General features: G+C 36.5%; 1 protein-coding gene across 5 annotated transcripts in view; it reads left to right on the top strand.

The window, feature by feature from the left end:
* Window positions 1–15,388, top strand: part of PPP2R2B (protein phosphatase 2 regulatory subunit Bbeta) — a 283,772-nt gene extending 268,384 nt beyond the window's left edge. For all 5 annotated transcript variants that reach the window (XM_039351753.1, XM_039351762.1, XM_039351781.1 and 2 more), the window contains 3 exons: window positions 985–1,154; window positions 1,721–1,812; window positions 9,683–15,388. In XM_039351753.1, the coding sequence (XP_039207687.1) occupies window positions 985–1,154; window positions 1,721–1,812; window positions 9,683–9,962 (542 nt within the window). In that variant the 3' untranslated portion in view covers window positions 9,963–15,388. The remainder of the gene's footprint in view (window positions 1–984; window positions 1,155–1,720; window positions 1,813–9,682) is intronic.
* The last annotated feature ends 1,053 nt before the right edge of the window (window positions 15,389–16,441 follow it).

The following is a 16,441-nucleotide window of genomic DNA, read 5'->3' as shown; positions in this document are numbered from 1 at the left end:
ATTTAAGCATATATTCAAGACATTTTTAAATGAAAGGACAACTTAGGTATCTTATATGTAGCTAAGGATTTAGTATTTGTGAAATATACTTTTTAAAATTTTTGCTGTGGTGTGATTGATGATGATGTTAAATCAAAAACAAACAAGCCATAGTAGCACAGAAATCCACTGTTTTCATCAGTTGCATCAAACTTTGCCTGTTGGGGTTGAGGCTATACTCCTGAAGTGGAGCAGGACTCATTTTTCATTGAGTTTAAGGGAGTCAGTAGTAATTATCTCCTTTAGTTGTACAACTGTAGCTGACTCAAGTGCCTTTTCAGGATACACAAAGAACGATAAGTGAGTTTGTTTCTGTAGTGCTCTTGTTACATTGTCAGGTGGACTCCTCTTAATATTATCTCAAAATAAAATCAAATTCTGTGATGTGAAATAACCAGGGTAATTTTCCACATCTTAAAACACAGCAGGTAGGATTTAGTCGTGACTAAGTTAAGCTTCATTGATTCCTGTGGATCACTTGAGCTGTAAGCAGGACTAAGCCTGCAAGAATCTACTGTGCTGCTTTCTATATTAAACTAATACATGCAATAATAAGTGAAAATTAGTGTGGATAAAAGGTTTGAGCTGTGAGCACAACAGCCTCAAAGGTATTGCATCTAATGTGATCATTTAGTTTCCCAATGAAATTGATGAAACGTAAGTTTTTATCTGTGCGGTTCCATTTCACTGATTTCAGTGGGATTTGCAATATAATTTTACACTCTTTTCTACTCCAAAATAAAGGCAATGAAGTCCAGGGAAACTTATTTTCAAGCAAATATGTTAAGTCTTTTTTAGGGATTTTTAACATGTACTCACAGAATTTTTCTTATGCCTAACCAGGTGGGAAATTCAAATATTTTCATAATTTATCAGATTGAGTCCAGCGATACAGATACCTTGATTATATTTCTGTTGTTTCTTTTGTGTGTGTGGTATGTGTAGTTTTTGAAGAGCCTGAAGATCCAAGTAACAGATCTTTTTTTTCGGAGATCATCTCTTCAATTTCTGACGTAAAGTTCAGCCATACTGGGAGATACATCATGACCAGGGATTATCTCACTGTCAAGGTGTGGGATCTAAATATGGAGAACAGACCTATTGAGACATATCAGGTATTTTATCTTGATCCTTTGTTTTTGGGGATGTGAATGAATGGTGTAGGTCACGGGTGTCAAACTTGATTGCATCGTGTAACGTATTGTGATGTTTTTTGCCTTTGCGGAGTCGGGGTGGGCGTGGCCTACACGTGATGCATCCAGCCCGCAGGCCACTAATTTGACACCCCTGGTGTAGGTGTTAAATACAGTGTGTGAGAGTGTGGCTATTTTCCCAAGCATTCGTTAAATGCTTCAAAACCATTTATTTTTACATGTATTCATTTATTACTGCTGTGAGATCTTGGAGTTGGCCAACACATAATTTACTGGTTTCAATTATATTGCTAATGCAGTTAAAAAAAAAAACCCAGACTCTTGGTGCTTTTTAGTAGTAAGAACAACAGAAAACAAAACACTGAAATTAAAACATCCATGGCAGAAGCTAAGATAAAATAACTGTTGCTAATCACTTCAGACTCTTGTCCTCTGGAATCTGTGAGCAGAGCTTGAATCGAACTTTAGCATGGCTTTCTTTCCGAATGCTTCTTTCTTTTTATTCTTTGTGTCTCTCTTTCTCCTAGGTTCATGATTACCTCCGCAGCAAGCTGTGCTCCCTTTATGAGAATGATTGCATTTTTGATAAATTTGAATGTGTATGGAATGGGTCAGACAGGTAAGGAGTTATACGCAGGATTATTGTTTGTTTGTTTGTTTTCATTTTCTGATTCCTCAAATCCATCCACTTTTATCTTTTCAGCACTTTGCTTCTTCATGCAGTGCAGAAAAGATTAATCTTGCAAATGAAAAAAAAAACATTAAAATTCAGATTTTATTGAAATTTGGACAGGAAGGCCTGAGAAACGTTGTCCATGGGGTTGCGGTGGGTCGGACACGACTTTGCAACTAACAACAACAAAGTCTCATGACTTGTTCAAATGTCAGCTCTTCTTTTTTTTTTTTTTTTTTTTTTATTGAAAGTTTTATAAATTTTACAAAAAAGGAAAAATAATACAAAACAAGAGGCAACATATACAGAAAAATAAAACTAAACAATACATATATTAAATAAAAAAAAAAAACCCCATCCCCCAGCCCTCCCCAAAAAAAAAAAAAAAACCCTCCCTTCCCCCCCCCCGAGCTTCCCAGAGCAGAATATAGGCTTAAAAAATAAAAATAAAAATTAAATTAAAAACTTTATATTTATATATATAAAAAAATTATCTATAATATATATGAAAATAAAACTTATGAAAAAACTATATAATATTTTTGTATACCCAATCTAAATTGTATAAATTTTATCCATTTATCCCAAACAGCAAAAAACTTCTCTTGCGTTTGTTGCTTTAAGAAAGCCGAAATCTTTGCCATTTCTGCCAGATAAGCTACTTTAAGAAACCATTCCTGCAATGTAGGCAAAGATTCCTTCTTCCAGTATTGTCCTACTAACAGCCTAGCGGCTGTGATCAAGTTTAACATCAATACAACCTCCTTTGTATCACAATCTGTAACAATACCTAACAAAAATAATTGCGGAGTAAATTTTACCCTCCTTCTAAAAATTCTCTGGATATTCCACCATATTTTAATCCAAAATGCTTTTATCTCTCTGCATGACCACCAAATATGATAATAGGAAGCCTCCTTATAACCACATCTCCAACATTTGGGTTGCACGTCAGGATACATATAAGACATTTTTTGTGGATCAAGGTGCCATCTATAAAACATTTTATAAAAATTCTCCCTTAAGTTCTGTGCTTGAGTAAATTTGACATTTCTCACCCAAATAGTTTCCCAGGTGTCCAATGAAACTGGCTCACCAAAATTCTGCGCCCATCTAATCATACAATCTTTAATTAGTTCCGTTTCTGAGTCCAATTCAACTAAAACCCCATAAATTCTCTTAATGTGGGTTTGTCTTTGATCCTTCAGTTGCTTAATAAGATTTTCATCTTCTCTAAGAAAACCCACCTTACAATCCATCTTCCATCTATCTAGTAGTTGCCTATATTGGAACCAAGAATAAGTAAAATTTTCTTGTGCTAATTCTTCCCGTGATTTTAATTGCCAGTTTTGTCCATCCCATTTAAGTAACTGTCTATAAGACACCATATCCATTTTAACCCCTCTTTTTATTCCTTCTATCGCATGCCAAGGTATAGCCCATAATGGTACTTTAAAATCACTTTTATAATATTTTCTCCAAATCCTAAGTAAAGAAATTCTTAAAATATGAGATTTAAAAGCCCAATCTATTTTTTTTATTAAATATTAAATAGGCATGCCACCCATAAAGTAAATCCCATCCCTCTAAGTAAAGTATCTCAGAATTTGTCAAATTTACCCAATCACTAATTAATGTTAAAACCACCGCATCATAATATAATTTCAAATTTGGTACCTTAAGTCCACCCCTCTCACGGAAGTCTTGCATAATTTTAAACTTAACCCTTGGTTTTTTCCCTGCCCAAATAAATTTGTTGAGACCCTTCTGCCACTCATTTAAATTAATCTCATTTTTCAAAATTGGTAACATTTGAAACAAAAAAAGAAACTTGGGTAGAATATTCATTTTTATCACTGCAATTCTTCCCATGAGGGATAATTGCAACTTTTCCCAATTCTTCAAGTCCTTCTGTACCCTGACCCACAACCTTTCATAATTATTTTTAAATAATTTTGCATTAGAAACAGACAGCATCACCCCCAAATATTTTACCTTATTAACAATCTCAAAACCCGTCAAGTTGACCAAAATCTGCTTCTCCTGACTCGACATATTTTTAGGTAAAATTTTAGTCTTATTTACGTTAATCTTAAAACCCGAGACCAAACCATAATGATGAATCAACTGTAATAAGTTTACTACAGAATAATCAGGTTGCGACAAAGTAACAACCAAGTCATCCGCAAAAGCTCTCAACTTATATTCTTTTTTATTAACATATATTCCTTTAATTTCCTGAGACTCTCGAATTTTGATCAATAATATTTCCAATGTTAAAACAAACAACAATGGCGATAAAGGACACCCCTGTCTAGTACCTTTCTCTATTGTAAAAACCTCCGACAAACCTCCATTAACAATAAGTTGTGCCGTTTGTTTTTGATATATTACCGTAAGGGCTTGTAATATCTTTTCACCAAAATTCATTTCTTCCATTACTCTTAACATAAAATGCCAATTCAATTGATCAAATGCTTTTTCAGCATCTAAAAATATGAGCCCTGCAGGAACTTGGTTGTTCTTGTCTAAATATTCTAGTAAATTAATAATTTGTCTGACATTATTTTTCATATACCTTCCTGTTATAAATCCTGATTGATCTTTATGCACAAGATGATGCACCACCCTCATAAGCCTATTTACCAAAATTTTTACAAATATCTTATAATCCACATTTAAAAGAGATATAGGCCTGTAATTTTTTGGTAAGGTAAGATCTTGATCCTCCTTTGGAATCAATGATATAAAAGCACTACGCCATGAAGGAGGAATCTCTAAACCCTGTAAAATACCATTAAAAAGATCATGTAATGGTTGGATCATCTCCTCTATTAGAACTTTGTAATAAACAGCTGTTAACCCATCCGTACCCGGTGCTTTCCCTAATTTCAATTGTTGAATTGCTGAGGTAATTTCCTCCTTAGTAATTAAACCATTAATTTCATATTTCTGATCCTCAGTCAGTTTAGGAAAACTTGCCTCAGCTAAATATTTATTTATATCTAGCATTTGTATATTAGTAGATTTATATAGGTTTTGATAATAATCCAAAAAAGATTTTTTAATCAATTCCTTCTGAGAAACTAATTTACCCTTATAGTTTATTTTCTCTATTATTCTTTGTCTCTGTTTCTTTCTTAATTGATAAGCCAACCATCTCCCAGGCTTATTGGCATTACAAAATGTATTTTGTTTCATAAATAATAAGTTGGTTGCAGCTTGGTCTGCTATCAACATATTAAATTGTGACCTTAATAACTTTACAGATTCTTTAATACTCTCATCAGAAGGATTTAAAATCAAAGCCCTTTCTTTTAATTTAATTTCATCTTCAAGTTCTCTACGTTTCTGAATCTGATTTCGCTTATAAAAATTATTCATTTTTATCAAAACACCGCGCATAAATGCTTTACCTGCATCCCATACCATTGACATTGAAGTCCCCTTATACATATTCAAAGCAAAATAGTCCTTTAAACACTCCTTTAGTTTTTGAACATTCTTCTCTTGTCTAAACAAATTTTCATTAACTCTCCAGGATCTTCTTTCCTCTTTCTCTTGAATCAGCTCCATCCAAACTGGACTATGATCCGTCAGTGATCTAGGAAAAATCTTTACATTCTTTACTTTATTATACAAATCCGTGGTAATCAAGAAAAAGTCAATTCTTGAAAAAGATTGGTGTCTGTCAGAAAAAAAAGTAAAGTCTCTCTCCTCTTGATTACGTTCCCGCCAATAGTCCCTTAATTCCCAGTCTTCTTTCATGTCAAAAAAGGCTTTAGGTAGCCTTGCTTGTTTAAGAAAAGGAGAGGAACCTTTCTTATCCCTTAGTGTATCTAAGACACCATTCCAATCACCCATTAATACCACTGATCTATAATCAAGCAAAGTTATTTTTGATGTAACTGTTTATAAAATTGTTCCTGTTGTTGATTTGGAGCGTAAAGTCCAACTATAAGTACTTTCTTACCATATATACCAAGTTCAATCATCACATATCTCCCCTGGGGATCTGATTCTACCAGACAAGCTGGTAGGTTTTGTTTAACATATATAACAACTCCCCCTTTCTTCCCAGGAGCAGGAGATATAAAATGATATCCCAAACGAGCATTAACTAAATATTTCTGGTCTTTAAGTAAAATATGAGTTTCCTGTAGACAAATAACATCATTGGTATGTTGCTTCAAATAATAAAAGATTTTTTTCCGTTTCTGAGGAGAATTCAATCCATTAACATTCCAGGTCAAAAACTTTGCCATCTCCCTTGGCACGCAGCCTGGAGAAGACACCATCAAAATCTGACAGAGCTGCGTGTGTTGCATAACTCTTGGGTCTTGCTCCTCCCACCGGCGGTGAAGCACTTCCAGGAGAACTCTCTTTGGGCTCTTTTTTACGTTGCTCCTTCTCTTTACGCTTATAGGCTGCACGAGTCATCCTCTGCTCTTTAGCCTCCGTCTGGCGTTGCTTTGCCGCTTCTATCATCCCTGCGGAAACCAAATCTAATGCCTCAGATTGCTGCTCAGCTTCCTTACCACTCAAAGATTTCCGACCAGATGAAGTTGAGCCTGCACCCAGGACCGAAGTATAAAAATCTCTAGCTTTATCAACTGTGTTCAATCTGTAGCGTGTCCCAGCATGGCTCAAAACAATACCCATCGGAATTTCCCATCTAAATGGCATCGATCTAGCTTTAAGCTCATTGGTTAAAAAAGCAAAGTCTTTTCTACTTCTTAAAATTTTGGATGGGATTTCCTTTAGAATGATGACATCTTGGGCGGCAATCTGAAATCTTTTGTTGTAAAAGGCTTGTATAATCTCATTCCGCAGGGACTTCTTTGTAAAGTAAATCACCACATCTCTAGGCAAATTCTTCTGCTTAGCAATCCAGGAGTTGAGTCTATAAATTTTTTCCACTTCTCTCTGTAATTCTCCTTTATCCATATCCAAGGCCAGCGCCAGATCAGTAAGGACCACCTCCACCAAATCTTGATTGATATCTTCCTTGAGGCCTCTAATCCTCAAGGCATACTCCATCTGTCTGTACTGAAACATCAAAATATCTTCTTGTGAGGAGTCCACCTTCCTTTCCACGTCTTGAATTTTATCATCCAAAGAGTCAACTTTGTCTTCCACTTCCTCAAGCCTTGCGTCGAGCTTAACCACCACAGTAGCCAAACCTGAAACAGCTGCCAATATATCTTGTCGTAGTTCATTATTGTTTTCTTGCAATTTAGACTTTATCCCCGTTATCTCTTCTTTGAGATCAGATTTAATTTCTGATTTAATCTGTGAAACAAATTGATTCATTTCCTCTCTCATTTGAACTACAATCTCTCCCATTATGCCTCTAACCTCTTGTACTGAAAGTCCAGGTAGAGGAGGGGAGGGTGGTGGCTGAGCCGGTGGTACATGTTTAGATTGTTGTTGTAGCTGTGCAGTGGAAGTTATAGGAGAAGAAATAACCTTAGGTGCTGAGGAAGGCTGCTGCCTCTTTGAAGCCATTTTAAAAAGCACAATTGTCACTTCCCTTTCCCCTCCAGCCAAAAAGGGAGGAGGAAAGAAAAAAAAAAAATTTTTTTAAAAAGAGACAAACTATAGTCATTAAAAGTCCAGAGTAAATCCAAAGAATAAGTAGTAAAAGAGCAAACAGTTCAAAAGAAAAAATTCTAAACCAAAAGCAAAAGCAGAAGCAAAAAACAGTCCTTAGAAAGGGAAAGTAAAACAAAAGAGAAAGGAAAAAAAACTCCGACAGTTTCAAAACGCCATCTTAAATCCTTTCACTAGTATAACAAAAAAAAGGAGGAAAAATAGTAAAAATCAAAAGATAAAAAAATAAACACCTAAAATATAACAAAAAATCCTTTAAACTGCTCCGTCCGTTTAAAAATTACTCACCAAAATGCTGTAAACACGGAGATAGAAGCGGCGGTTTCTTTTGCTTCCTAGGAAGCAAAAACAGCTGGGAGGCGGAGATCAGCAAGAGCTCCGAGGGAACACTCCTTTCACCCCCTCTAGAAATAAATCCAGAGGGGGTTCAGGGGTTCTACCTCTACTCTTGCGTTCTCTGTCCCTTCCCTTTGCCCGGGAAGGGATTTCCGAGCCGCGGGCCAGCTGATGCGCGCTGCGCTCCGCGGCTCTGACACTTCCCCAGCTGGACGGCTAAAAGCTAGCCGCCATCGCCGTCGCCTCCCACCGGAAGTTTTCGTCAGCTCTTCTTGTCATCCAGAAAACTAACATTAGACATATAAAGAAAGGCTGCAAGCAATCTGAAGAGAAGTTACTTGAATTAAGATAGCTGAATGAGTACTGCTATGTTGGGCCAAGCCTACAGATCCCAAAAACCTGATCAGCAGAGGACTGATAATGAAATGAGCTGCACACAATGATGCCAGCCTATTAATGTTCTTATAGTACATAAGCATTGTGATGAGCTGTGGGTTTTTTTAAAATGCAAAGTAACTTTCACTAACTGACATAAATTAGAATTTCTAAAATAGCTAGGCATGCAAAGCCAAGATTTAATTGGCTCCATTTATGAAATAGAAATGAAATTAAAATGACCTATATAATTGTTGCTTAATTCTTCCTTGGAAACTATGGCTAATGGAATTAGGATTTTTCTTTTTGTCAACATTATACTTTCAGCTATGGACAATTAGAAAATTAAAAAGTAATTCAAATATTACTCATTTGTAACATAAAATTAAGCATGAAATTAACTTGCCATTGTAATTAGTTTTTACATTTTCAGTCTAAATATTAGGCTGCAGGATCTGTGGACAGGAGTATTTCTCTGAATCCACCAGTCCCAAGAACGGCCCTATTTCTAAGGGATGGTGCTGCACTGGGATCCTTCCTTATTTGCAAGCAGCATTCCCCTTGATCTAAATATTTATGGGGGCAACCAAGCCAGCTGTTGAATTTGCTGAAGCTTTTAATTGGATCCATGTATCATCATTCTCTTTTCAGGTGGTTAGTGCTTATTTGACTGATCATTATTCTGATATTTAAGATTTTTTTGAAAAAGTCATCATCCTGCATTTTGTGAATTGGGACAAACACACGAAATAATGATAAGAAATGAGATGACTTCCAGCAACTGTCCCCATGCCACCTACCAAAGTGTGGTCCAATTTAGCTATCTTACCTTACTATAAATGGAAATTGCGGGAATGAAGAAGGAAGACTTCTCTCATTGCATAAATGCATTAGCTGTAACTGGCCTAACTACCAATGGTGATTATAGTCCCCCTTTAAGTTGACATTTATAGAGCCAGCAAATTGCCTCCTGACCTGTTATTCTATCCCTCACTGCTTTGGGGTTTCCCAAGAAAGGAAATAAAGGTAAAGATAGGTTTCCCCTGTCCAGTCTTGCCTGACTCTAGGGGGCAGTGCTCATCTCCATTTCTTAGCCAAGGGAGCCAACATTGTCCCAAGACATTTCTGTGGTCATGTAGCCAGTATGGCTATACGACAAGATGCACGGAATGCTGTTACCTTCCCACTGAAGTGTTACCTATTTATCTACTCGCATTTGCATGCTTTCGAACTGCTAGATGGCAGGAAAGCTGGGGTAAGTGACAGGAGCTTACCCTGTCATGTGGCGCTCAGGTCTCAAGCCAGGGCTGTCAGCTTTGTAGCTGACAAGCTCAGCATCATTAACCACTGAGCCATCACACTGCCTAAGAGAGGAAGGAGATATGGTAGGTATTTTTTAAAGCTGGATCTGTCCTGAAATGGGATGTGGTTGAGAGAAGAAGAAAAACTAAAAAGATTCTAAATTTCACTGGACTTTTTTTTTTTTTCTCAGCGTCATCATGACTGGCTCCTACAACAATTTCTTTAGAATGTTTGATCGCAATACCAAGCGTGATGTGACTCTTGAAGCCTCAAGAGAAAACAGCAAACCCCGTGCCATCCTGAAGCCTCGCAAAGTTTGTGTTGGGGGCAAAAGGAGGAAAGATGAAATTAGCGTGGACAGTCTGGACTTTAGCAAAAAGATCCTGCATACAGCTTGGCATCCTTCAGAAAATATAATAGCAGTGGCCGCAACAAATAACCTGTATATATTTCAAGACAAGGTTAACTAGGAGGGAGAAAGGATGCTCCTTTGGGAATCTAATATTCTGGAGATTAGCAAACAAAAGTTTTTTTTAAAAAAAAATTGTCCTGTTTTCTTCTTCTCGTTTTGTTTTTTGTTTTTTGTTTTTTTTCATCATTCCTCTGCAGACACTAACTGTGTAGAGGTAAACTCTCAGATTCCAACATTTATTGCTTTCCCCCCAATATAAAGAAATTGGATGGCAAAGCAAATTAGGAACAGTTGAATTTTAAGTAATTAAAGCGACCAAGCTGCTACCACAACAGTGAGCTTGAAATCTGTATGCTTTCATTTCCCCAGTAGTTACTGATAAATTTAATTCCTTTACAAATATAATTTGTAATCTAGAACCAAAGTAAGATTACTAAATTATATTTATGAAAAAAGAAAACAAAACTCAGCCAAGGCCATGAAACAAAGATGCATTGGATTAAGCTATCTCTTTTTTTAAAAAAATTACTTGGAGATTTTTCTTTTGTTTTACATTGTTTGGAAACAGGAATTAAGATACCCGTTGGTTCATTTCTTGTAATTGATCATTTACCTTTTTAAAGTGGTGTGTTCCTTTTATTAACTCAGGGCCTTTCCAGATGATCATTTATTGTGCGCATTTACCACACAATGAATGTTTTCCTGTAACTCAGTTCTTGTGAGAGATAAATCTTTTTTTTTTTTTGCCCCAGATTGCACATTGGATTAAAAATAACATAACAACATAAGGTTGCAGCCTGTAAAAACACCATCTTCAGGTTTTCACCCCTTCCACAAAGGACTCACTGCCTTGAAAGTGCAGTGAAGTCTAGGTGCACAACTCTCATTGTCACCTGTTGAGTAGTGTCTGTGACATCAGAGGTGACCTATGATCCGTCTTCACTTTGACCATGTCACTAACTTACTTACATTAGGAATAGATGAAGACCATTAAAGCCACACTAACCCACCTAAGGCTTTCTGACTTCCTTCTCTTTGTCTTCTTCCTTTACCTATACTTCTGTTGATTCCGGGTCCAGCATTGATGCAACCGTCCTTTTTTTAAACAAACAAGCAAAAGCAAAAACAAAAAACCCAAGACTTATTTTTTAAAATTTAGGAATTAGGTAAACTTCCCCAGTGATATCCTGCCCTATCCCATCCCACTCAGCAAAGAAGAGCTGTTTCCCTTCCACAAATGCAAATTCTCTTTTCACTGCATTTGGACAGGAGACTGCACTATTCTTGCTGAATGCAGGCTAATGTAACTTTATTCTAAAGGCCAGAAAGCCCCATTTTCTTATCTGGAAAGAGCCTCAGACAGGAAAAACAAAGGCAAGTCAGAAAGACCAGGTTTGCCGCAGGAACATTTTGACTCGTCATTCATGAAAGGGGCAGGAAGGCTACCACTAGCTGCAACCTGCCGTCACAATTCCCCACAAATGGCCTCTGATGGATTTGGCTGAGTCAATCCTTTGGTGCCTTTTGATGGTATTCAAAATACCTTAAACGCAATGCTTCCAAAATGTGGTATTTGCAAACCAAATTGAATCTGAGCTTTCTTCTGCAATTCCTGCAATTTTATTTTGTTTTTGTTTTTTGTTTGTTTGTTTGTTTTAAATGTTTTAGTTCTGATTTGCTTTGGATAAGAAAACTCAGAACAGTTCTCTTTTAATCTCTTGCATGTCATAAATATATATGTGTTGATGGGGCAGACCCCTTTTTTCTTCTAGTCGTATATTTTTTAAAGTATTGTTTGTTTGTTTATTTATTTATTTATACCGTCATTTTTTTCCCTTTCTTTTTGAGAGAGAAAAAAAGAACTCTTTAGTTAAAACTGTATGGCTTTTAAAAGAACTCAAACAAAAATAACCACCAAACCATCTTGTAATGCTATTATTATTATTATCCTTAGCACTCGGCTGCTTTTCTAAGAGAGGTTGCCCATAGATGGGCAGTATGAAGATTTAACTCAAATAGCTCTTCATCTTTGCATGGTAAACTGTCCAGTTCTAATACAAGGATAATGCCGGTCCTGCCTTCATTTGATCAGTTTGGGAGGTAAAAAAAAGTGGGGTGGTGGGTGGGATTGGAGGGGGAAAAAATCAAATAGCCAATTCTACAAAAAATAAACTTAATTCTTTCTCTAACAAAGGCAGGTATTAGAAGATCAATGTGCTTTGCATTTTTCTGATTGTAAAAACTTTTGTGATGGTTGCGGTGAAGCATACAAGAATTCCCGGATACGTTTTTTGGTAGAATGATTGAAAAAAAAAAACCACTTTTTTTCCTGATCTGGGCTACCAAGGCTTTCACTTTATAAATGAAATTGTGACCACAGATTTATGAAGAAGATATCACATTTGTGTGGTTATCCAGAACACTACAAGGGAGGGGACATGAAAATCCTGGAAACAAGAGGAAGTTTAAACATTTGGAACCAAATTTTTTCACTAATATACCACTTGCAACCTTGTCCTCTCTTCATAAGACTGATGAGGACATGGTTACATTAGTGGTTTTGCCTTGTTTGAAGGAGTGATTACAGGACAAAAAGTATTTGTGGCTTATAAACTTATGGCAAGTAAACGGCTTTCAGAAGTAGCCTCTTTTTTGTTTAAAGAAAAATGATTTAAAAAATTGATGGGTCATTTTTCTATAAAAAGAAACAAAAATAACAAGCCTACATTCTGGTACCAGAAGAAGCATTTTTGCCCAAGTTGCTCTGATGTGAAGCTACCCATTATTAAATGTTGAGCAATTCAGTTCAAAGGTCTGGCTGAACCCCAAGCGTTGTCTAGATCAGCCTTCCCCAATCTGGTTCCCACGTTTGAAGAGTGGCAGTTTGGGAAAAGCTAATTTAAATATAGAACTTCTGACATCGTTTAATCTCACATGTGCTCCTATGAAGAGAGAATAAAGGTGATGTGTTTTATGGAAAGTAGTGTCTTTGCTGAATGCCAGAGTAAATCGAGCATTTAGCCATCTTTGGAGCAGCGCTCAGACAGCATTGGTTAAAGGGCAGTCATCCCTCAAGGTTTGTCAGCCAAATCTGGTATTATTTTTATTTACTTATCATGTTTTATGGCCGTTCATCTAGGAGTTTGGGCAGTGTACAAAAGTAAAATTCTTATAAGGAAGTCAGCGATGGCGTATCAAACATAGTTATGAACCAGAGAAGGCTATGGATGTTTGCAAAGGGTTCCTCGCGCTCTTTGATTTTAGTTCTTCTCACTGTATTATAAACTACTGTTGAATCTCTTAAGCATTTTAAAATACCTCATCAAACACCGCACTGCTCCTGTTAGAACATTATACATCCAACTGCCTGGAAAGAGCTTACAGGAGAATTCTATGATCCATATTATGCATGTATTCCCTGGGTGGTCCTGTTGCAATGTAGTCATTCACATTGTGTTTCATCATGCACAGTTGGATCCAGATTGCCTCAGATTATCTTTTTTCTTTCAAGGGTACCCCGGAGAGCGTAGCACACAGAAACACTCAGGGACCATGAAGCTGTTAAATTATTGGACTAGGGTGTTAAGGATTTTGAAAATCAATTCACATTTACTTTTCCTTCCTGTGATAATGCCCAAACTTGGTATAGAGCAGGGGTCTTCAAACTTGGCTGTTTTATGACTTGTGAACTTCAACTCCCAGAATTCCTCAGCCAGCGTGCCTGGCTGGGGAATTCTGGGAGTTGAAGTCCACAAGTCATAAAAGGACCAAGTTTGAAGACCCCTGATACAGAGGACCTGGTCCTTTTCCATATGCTGGCTAAAGATAGGGCTTAACTTTTTCATTTATTAAAAAGGTTCTTAACATCAGGCACATTCAACAGAGATAGTTTACAAATTAAGTGGGCATTTCTGGTACCGTTGAGCGCATGTGAAACCCAAAAATCTGCTCCATAGTGTATGAGATTACAACAGATGAGGACAAACAATATTATCCCACAGTGTACTAAAGGTCTTCAGCTTTCTTGATGCTTCAAAGAAGCAAAAAAACTAAAAACAAATCTGGAAGAGGAAAAAAATACCCCAGGTTGAGAATGTTATGCCCTCCAAAACATGCAAGATAGAAGATTTCTTGTATACTAGAACATCAGCCTAGAATACATCACAGGTTCGTGCTTTCCAGATGCTTCATGTCTGCAACTCTTAGAAGACGGTGGAATCTAGATATTCAAGATGTTGGACTCAACCTAACTGGAGCTGCCATATTATAGAAGATGCCTAAAAAAATGGCCTGGAGGAAAGAATCAATTGATCTGGTATAGTCATATGTCTGAAGAGCCATAAGAAAGCAGAGGATAATCCCAGAGACTATGATTATGGTTCTTAAAGCTATAAATATGGTTTCTAAGAGAAACCTGTCAACCTATCACCTAAGTGAAAGACTATTCTTGTATGGCAGTATTATAAAACCTCATAATTTCAAATGGCTCATGGTTGTTGTAATTATGTTTACGTTTGACTACTAGCTTTGTTTGTTTTAAGAATTTCAAGTAATTTGATAAAAACTGGTGAAACACAATGAAGACTTTTGGGGGTTTTAATATTGTGTCTAGTTCACATACTACTATAATTTATATAGAAAAACCTGTTATTTTTTGCTTTATTTCTTGAATTTATTCCCAAAATAACACTCAAGCCCACTAATAGTAAAAAATAAAGTGGGGACAGTTAGAAACAGGATAAAAATGCTCTGTGGTTGGTGAGAGAAGGTTATGAGGAACAAGCTTTCTTGTTCTGCCTATGATGGCAAAAACATATCTCTTTACTGTTGAAAATTTTTATCTGGATCACCTTTGCACCAGAAACTCTAATTTATAATTACATAAATGAATTATTCTTGGTCTACCAAGTACAACCCCAACATATTTGGGGTGCAGCTTGGCTGATTTCCTGAATACCTGCAACAGGGCAACAGAGATCTTCAAGAAGTGTATTATGGAGACACGTGGATGGTTTTGCTGGCTGTCTTACAAAATGTGGGAGAACAATGTGGCATGATTCCTTGTTACAAATAGGCATCCATAAAGACTCCCCAAATCATAACAAGTCACAGTCAATACTAAGTTCACTGAAGCAAGAAACATTTTTCATCCTAGTTATAACCCCAACAGCCCAGCCTCAGCACTCAATATTTCCCATAACAAGGCTATGTGAACCTGTGATCTAAATCTCTGAAAATGAAGAGACCAAAATTTCCCCTTTGAGTTTGTTGGGGCCAGTTTCCTCAAGTCCCGCATCAGGAGTGCCTTTCTAAACAACTCGAGATCGACAGTTCTAATTAATGGGGTTGCCAGTTAGCACATTTCATTGGTGAAAGAAGTTAATTGTAGGTTTCTCTTGTGTCTTGTATTCATCTCCTAAAAGATAGAAATTTGGTTTCAATGTATCAGGAAAAATGAAGATTAATAAATGAAACCTTCTCCCAGCTTGGATTGATTGATTGATTTGATCTGCACATCAAAAAAAAAATGTTTTTCAGAGAACTGTAGTTTATCATAAAAGAAAAGGCACTGAATGAAATAAAAATCAATTCTACAATACAGATCATTACTGCAAAATCTTGCGAAACCACAGGCACTTTGTTTTCTTTTATGCTAATCTGAAAACATAATTAAAAATATAGAAAAGGTTGTATTCAAAATCTTATTTTACTATAACTGAAACTTCCCTATTTCATAATATCTTGTATAGTTTTCTTGGCCCATTTGCTGAATCTTTTCTGAATGAAAGTCCTGAAATAAAAACTGATTTCACAAGGCACAAACTGGAGATAATCTATGGAGTTTGCTCCTTCAAAATATGATCACACCGAAATGTCCATCACATCATTCCACATCAAAATTTAATGCTCGTGCATCTTCTTGAAACTGATAAACAATGTCATACAACAGTATATCCTAACATAAAAATAAATGGACATATGTTTTCATTATGCAATTTCTTTGGTTTCTATTACAAAAAGAAGGAAAGAACTTTTGCAAGTAATTGTAGACAGAATAGAGCAAGAGAAGAAAGAAAGGAAAGAAAAAGAGAAAAAGAAAGAATGCTAGATAATTGAGAGGTGATAAATATCAAAGTTTTTAATAGGTAACAAGGAATAGAGAAAATGTGTGGTCCTGCTTTTCATACAGCCAAAACTATATGAATGTGTTTTTTTTTCAATAACAGACCTCTACTAAATCAGGCAATTTATCCACATGTTTTTCCATAATTTTGCCCTGCTCTACTATGCACCTGGGTCTAGGACAACTTGCCATGTCTGACTTGCTGCGGCCAACACAGCATAGCCCAGTGATGGCGAACCTTTTAGAGACTGAGTGCCCAAACTGCAACCCAAAACCCACTTATGCATTGTCGAGTGCCGGTGGGTGTGGCCCATTGGGTGGGCATGGCTGCAGTGGTAACGGCAGACTGGGTGGACTAAAAAGTTCAATCAATCCCAACTTTGCAAGATCTTTTTTTCCCGCGAGAAGTTGAC

The sequence above is a fragment of the Crotalus tigris genome, unplaced genomic scaffold, assembly GCF_016545835.1.
Source record: "Crotalus tigris isolate CLP2741 ecotype Arizona unplaced genomic scaffold, ASM1654583v1 scf7180000017568.12009008, whole genome shotgun sequence".
Taxonomy (NCBI): Eukaryota; Metazoa; Chordata; class Lepidosauria; order Squamata; family Viperidae; genus Crotalus; species Crotalus tigris.
This window is presented reverse-complemented; position numbering and strand designations above follow the sequence as displayed.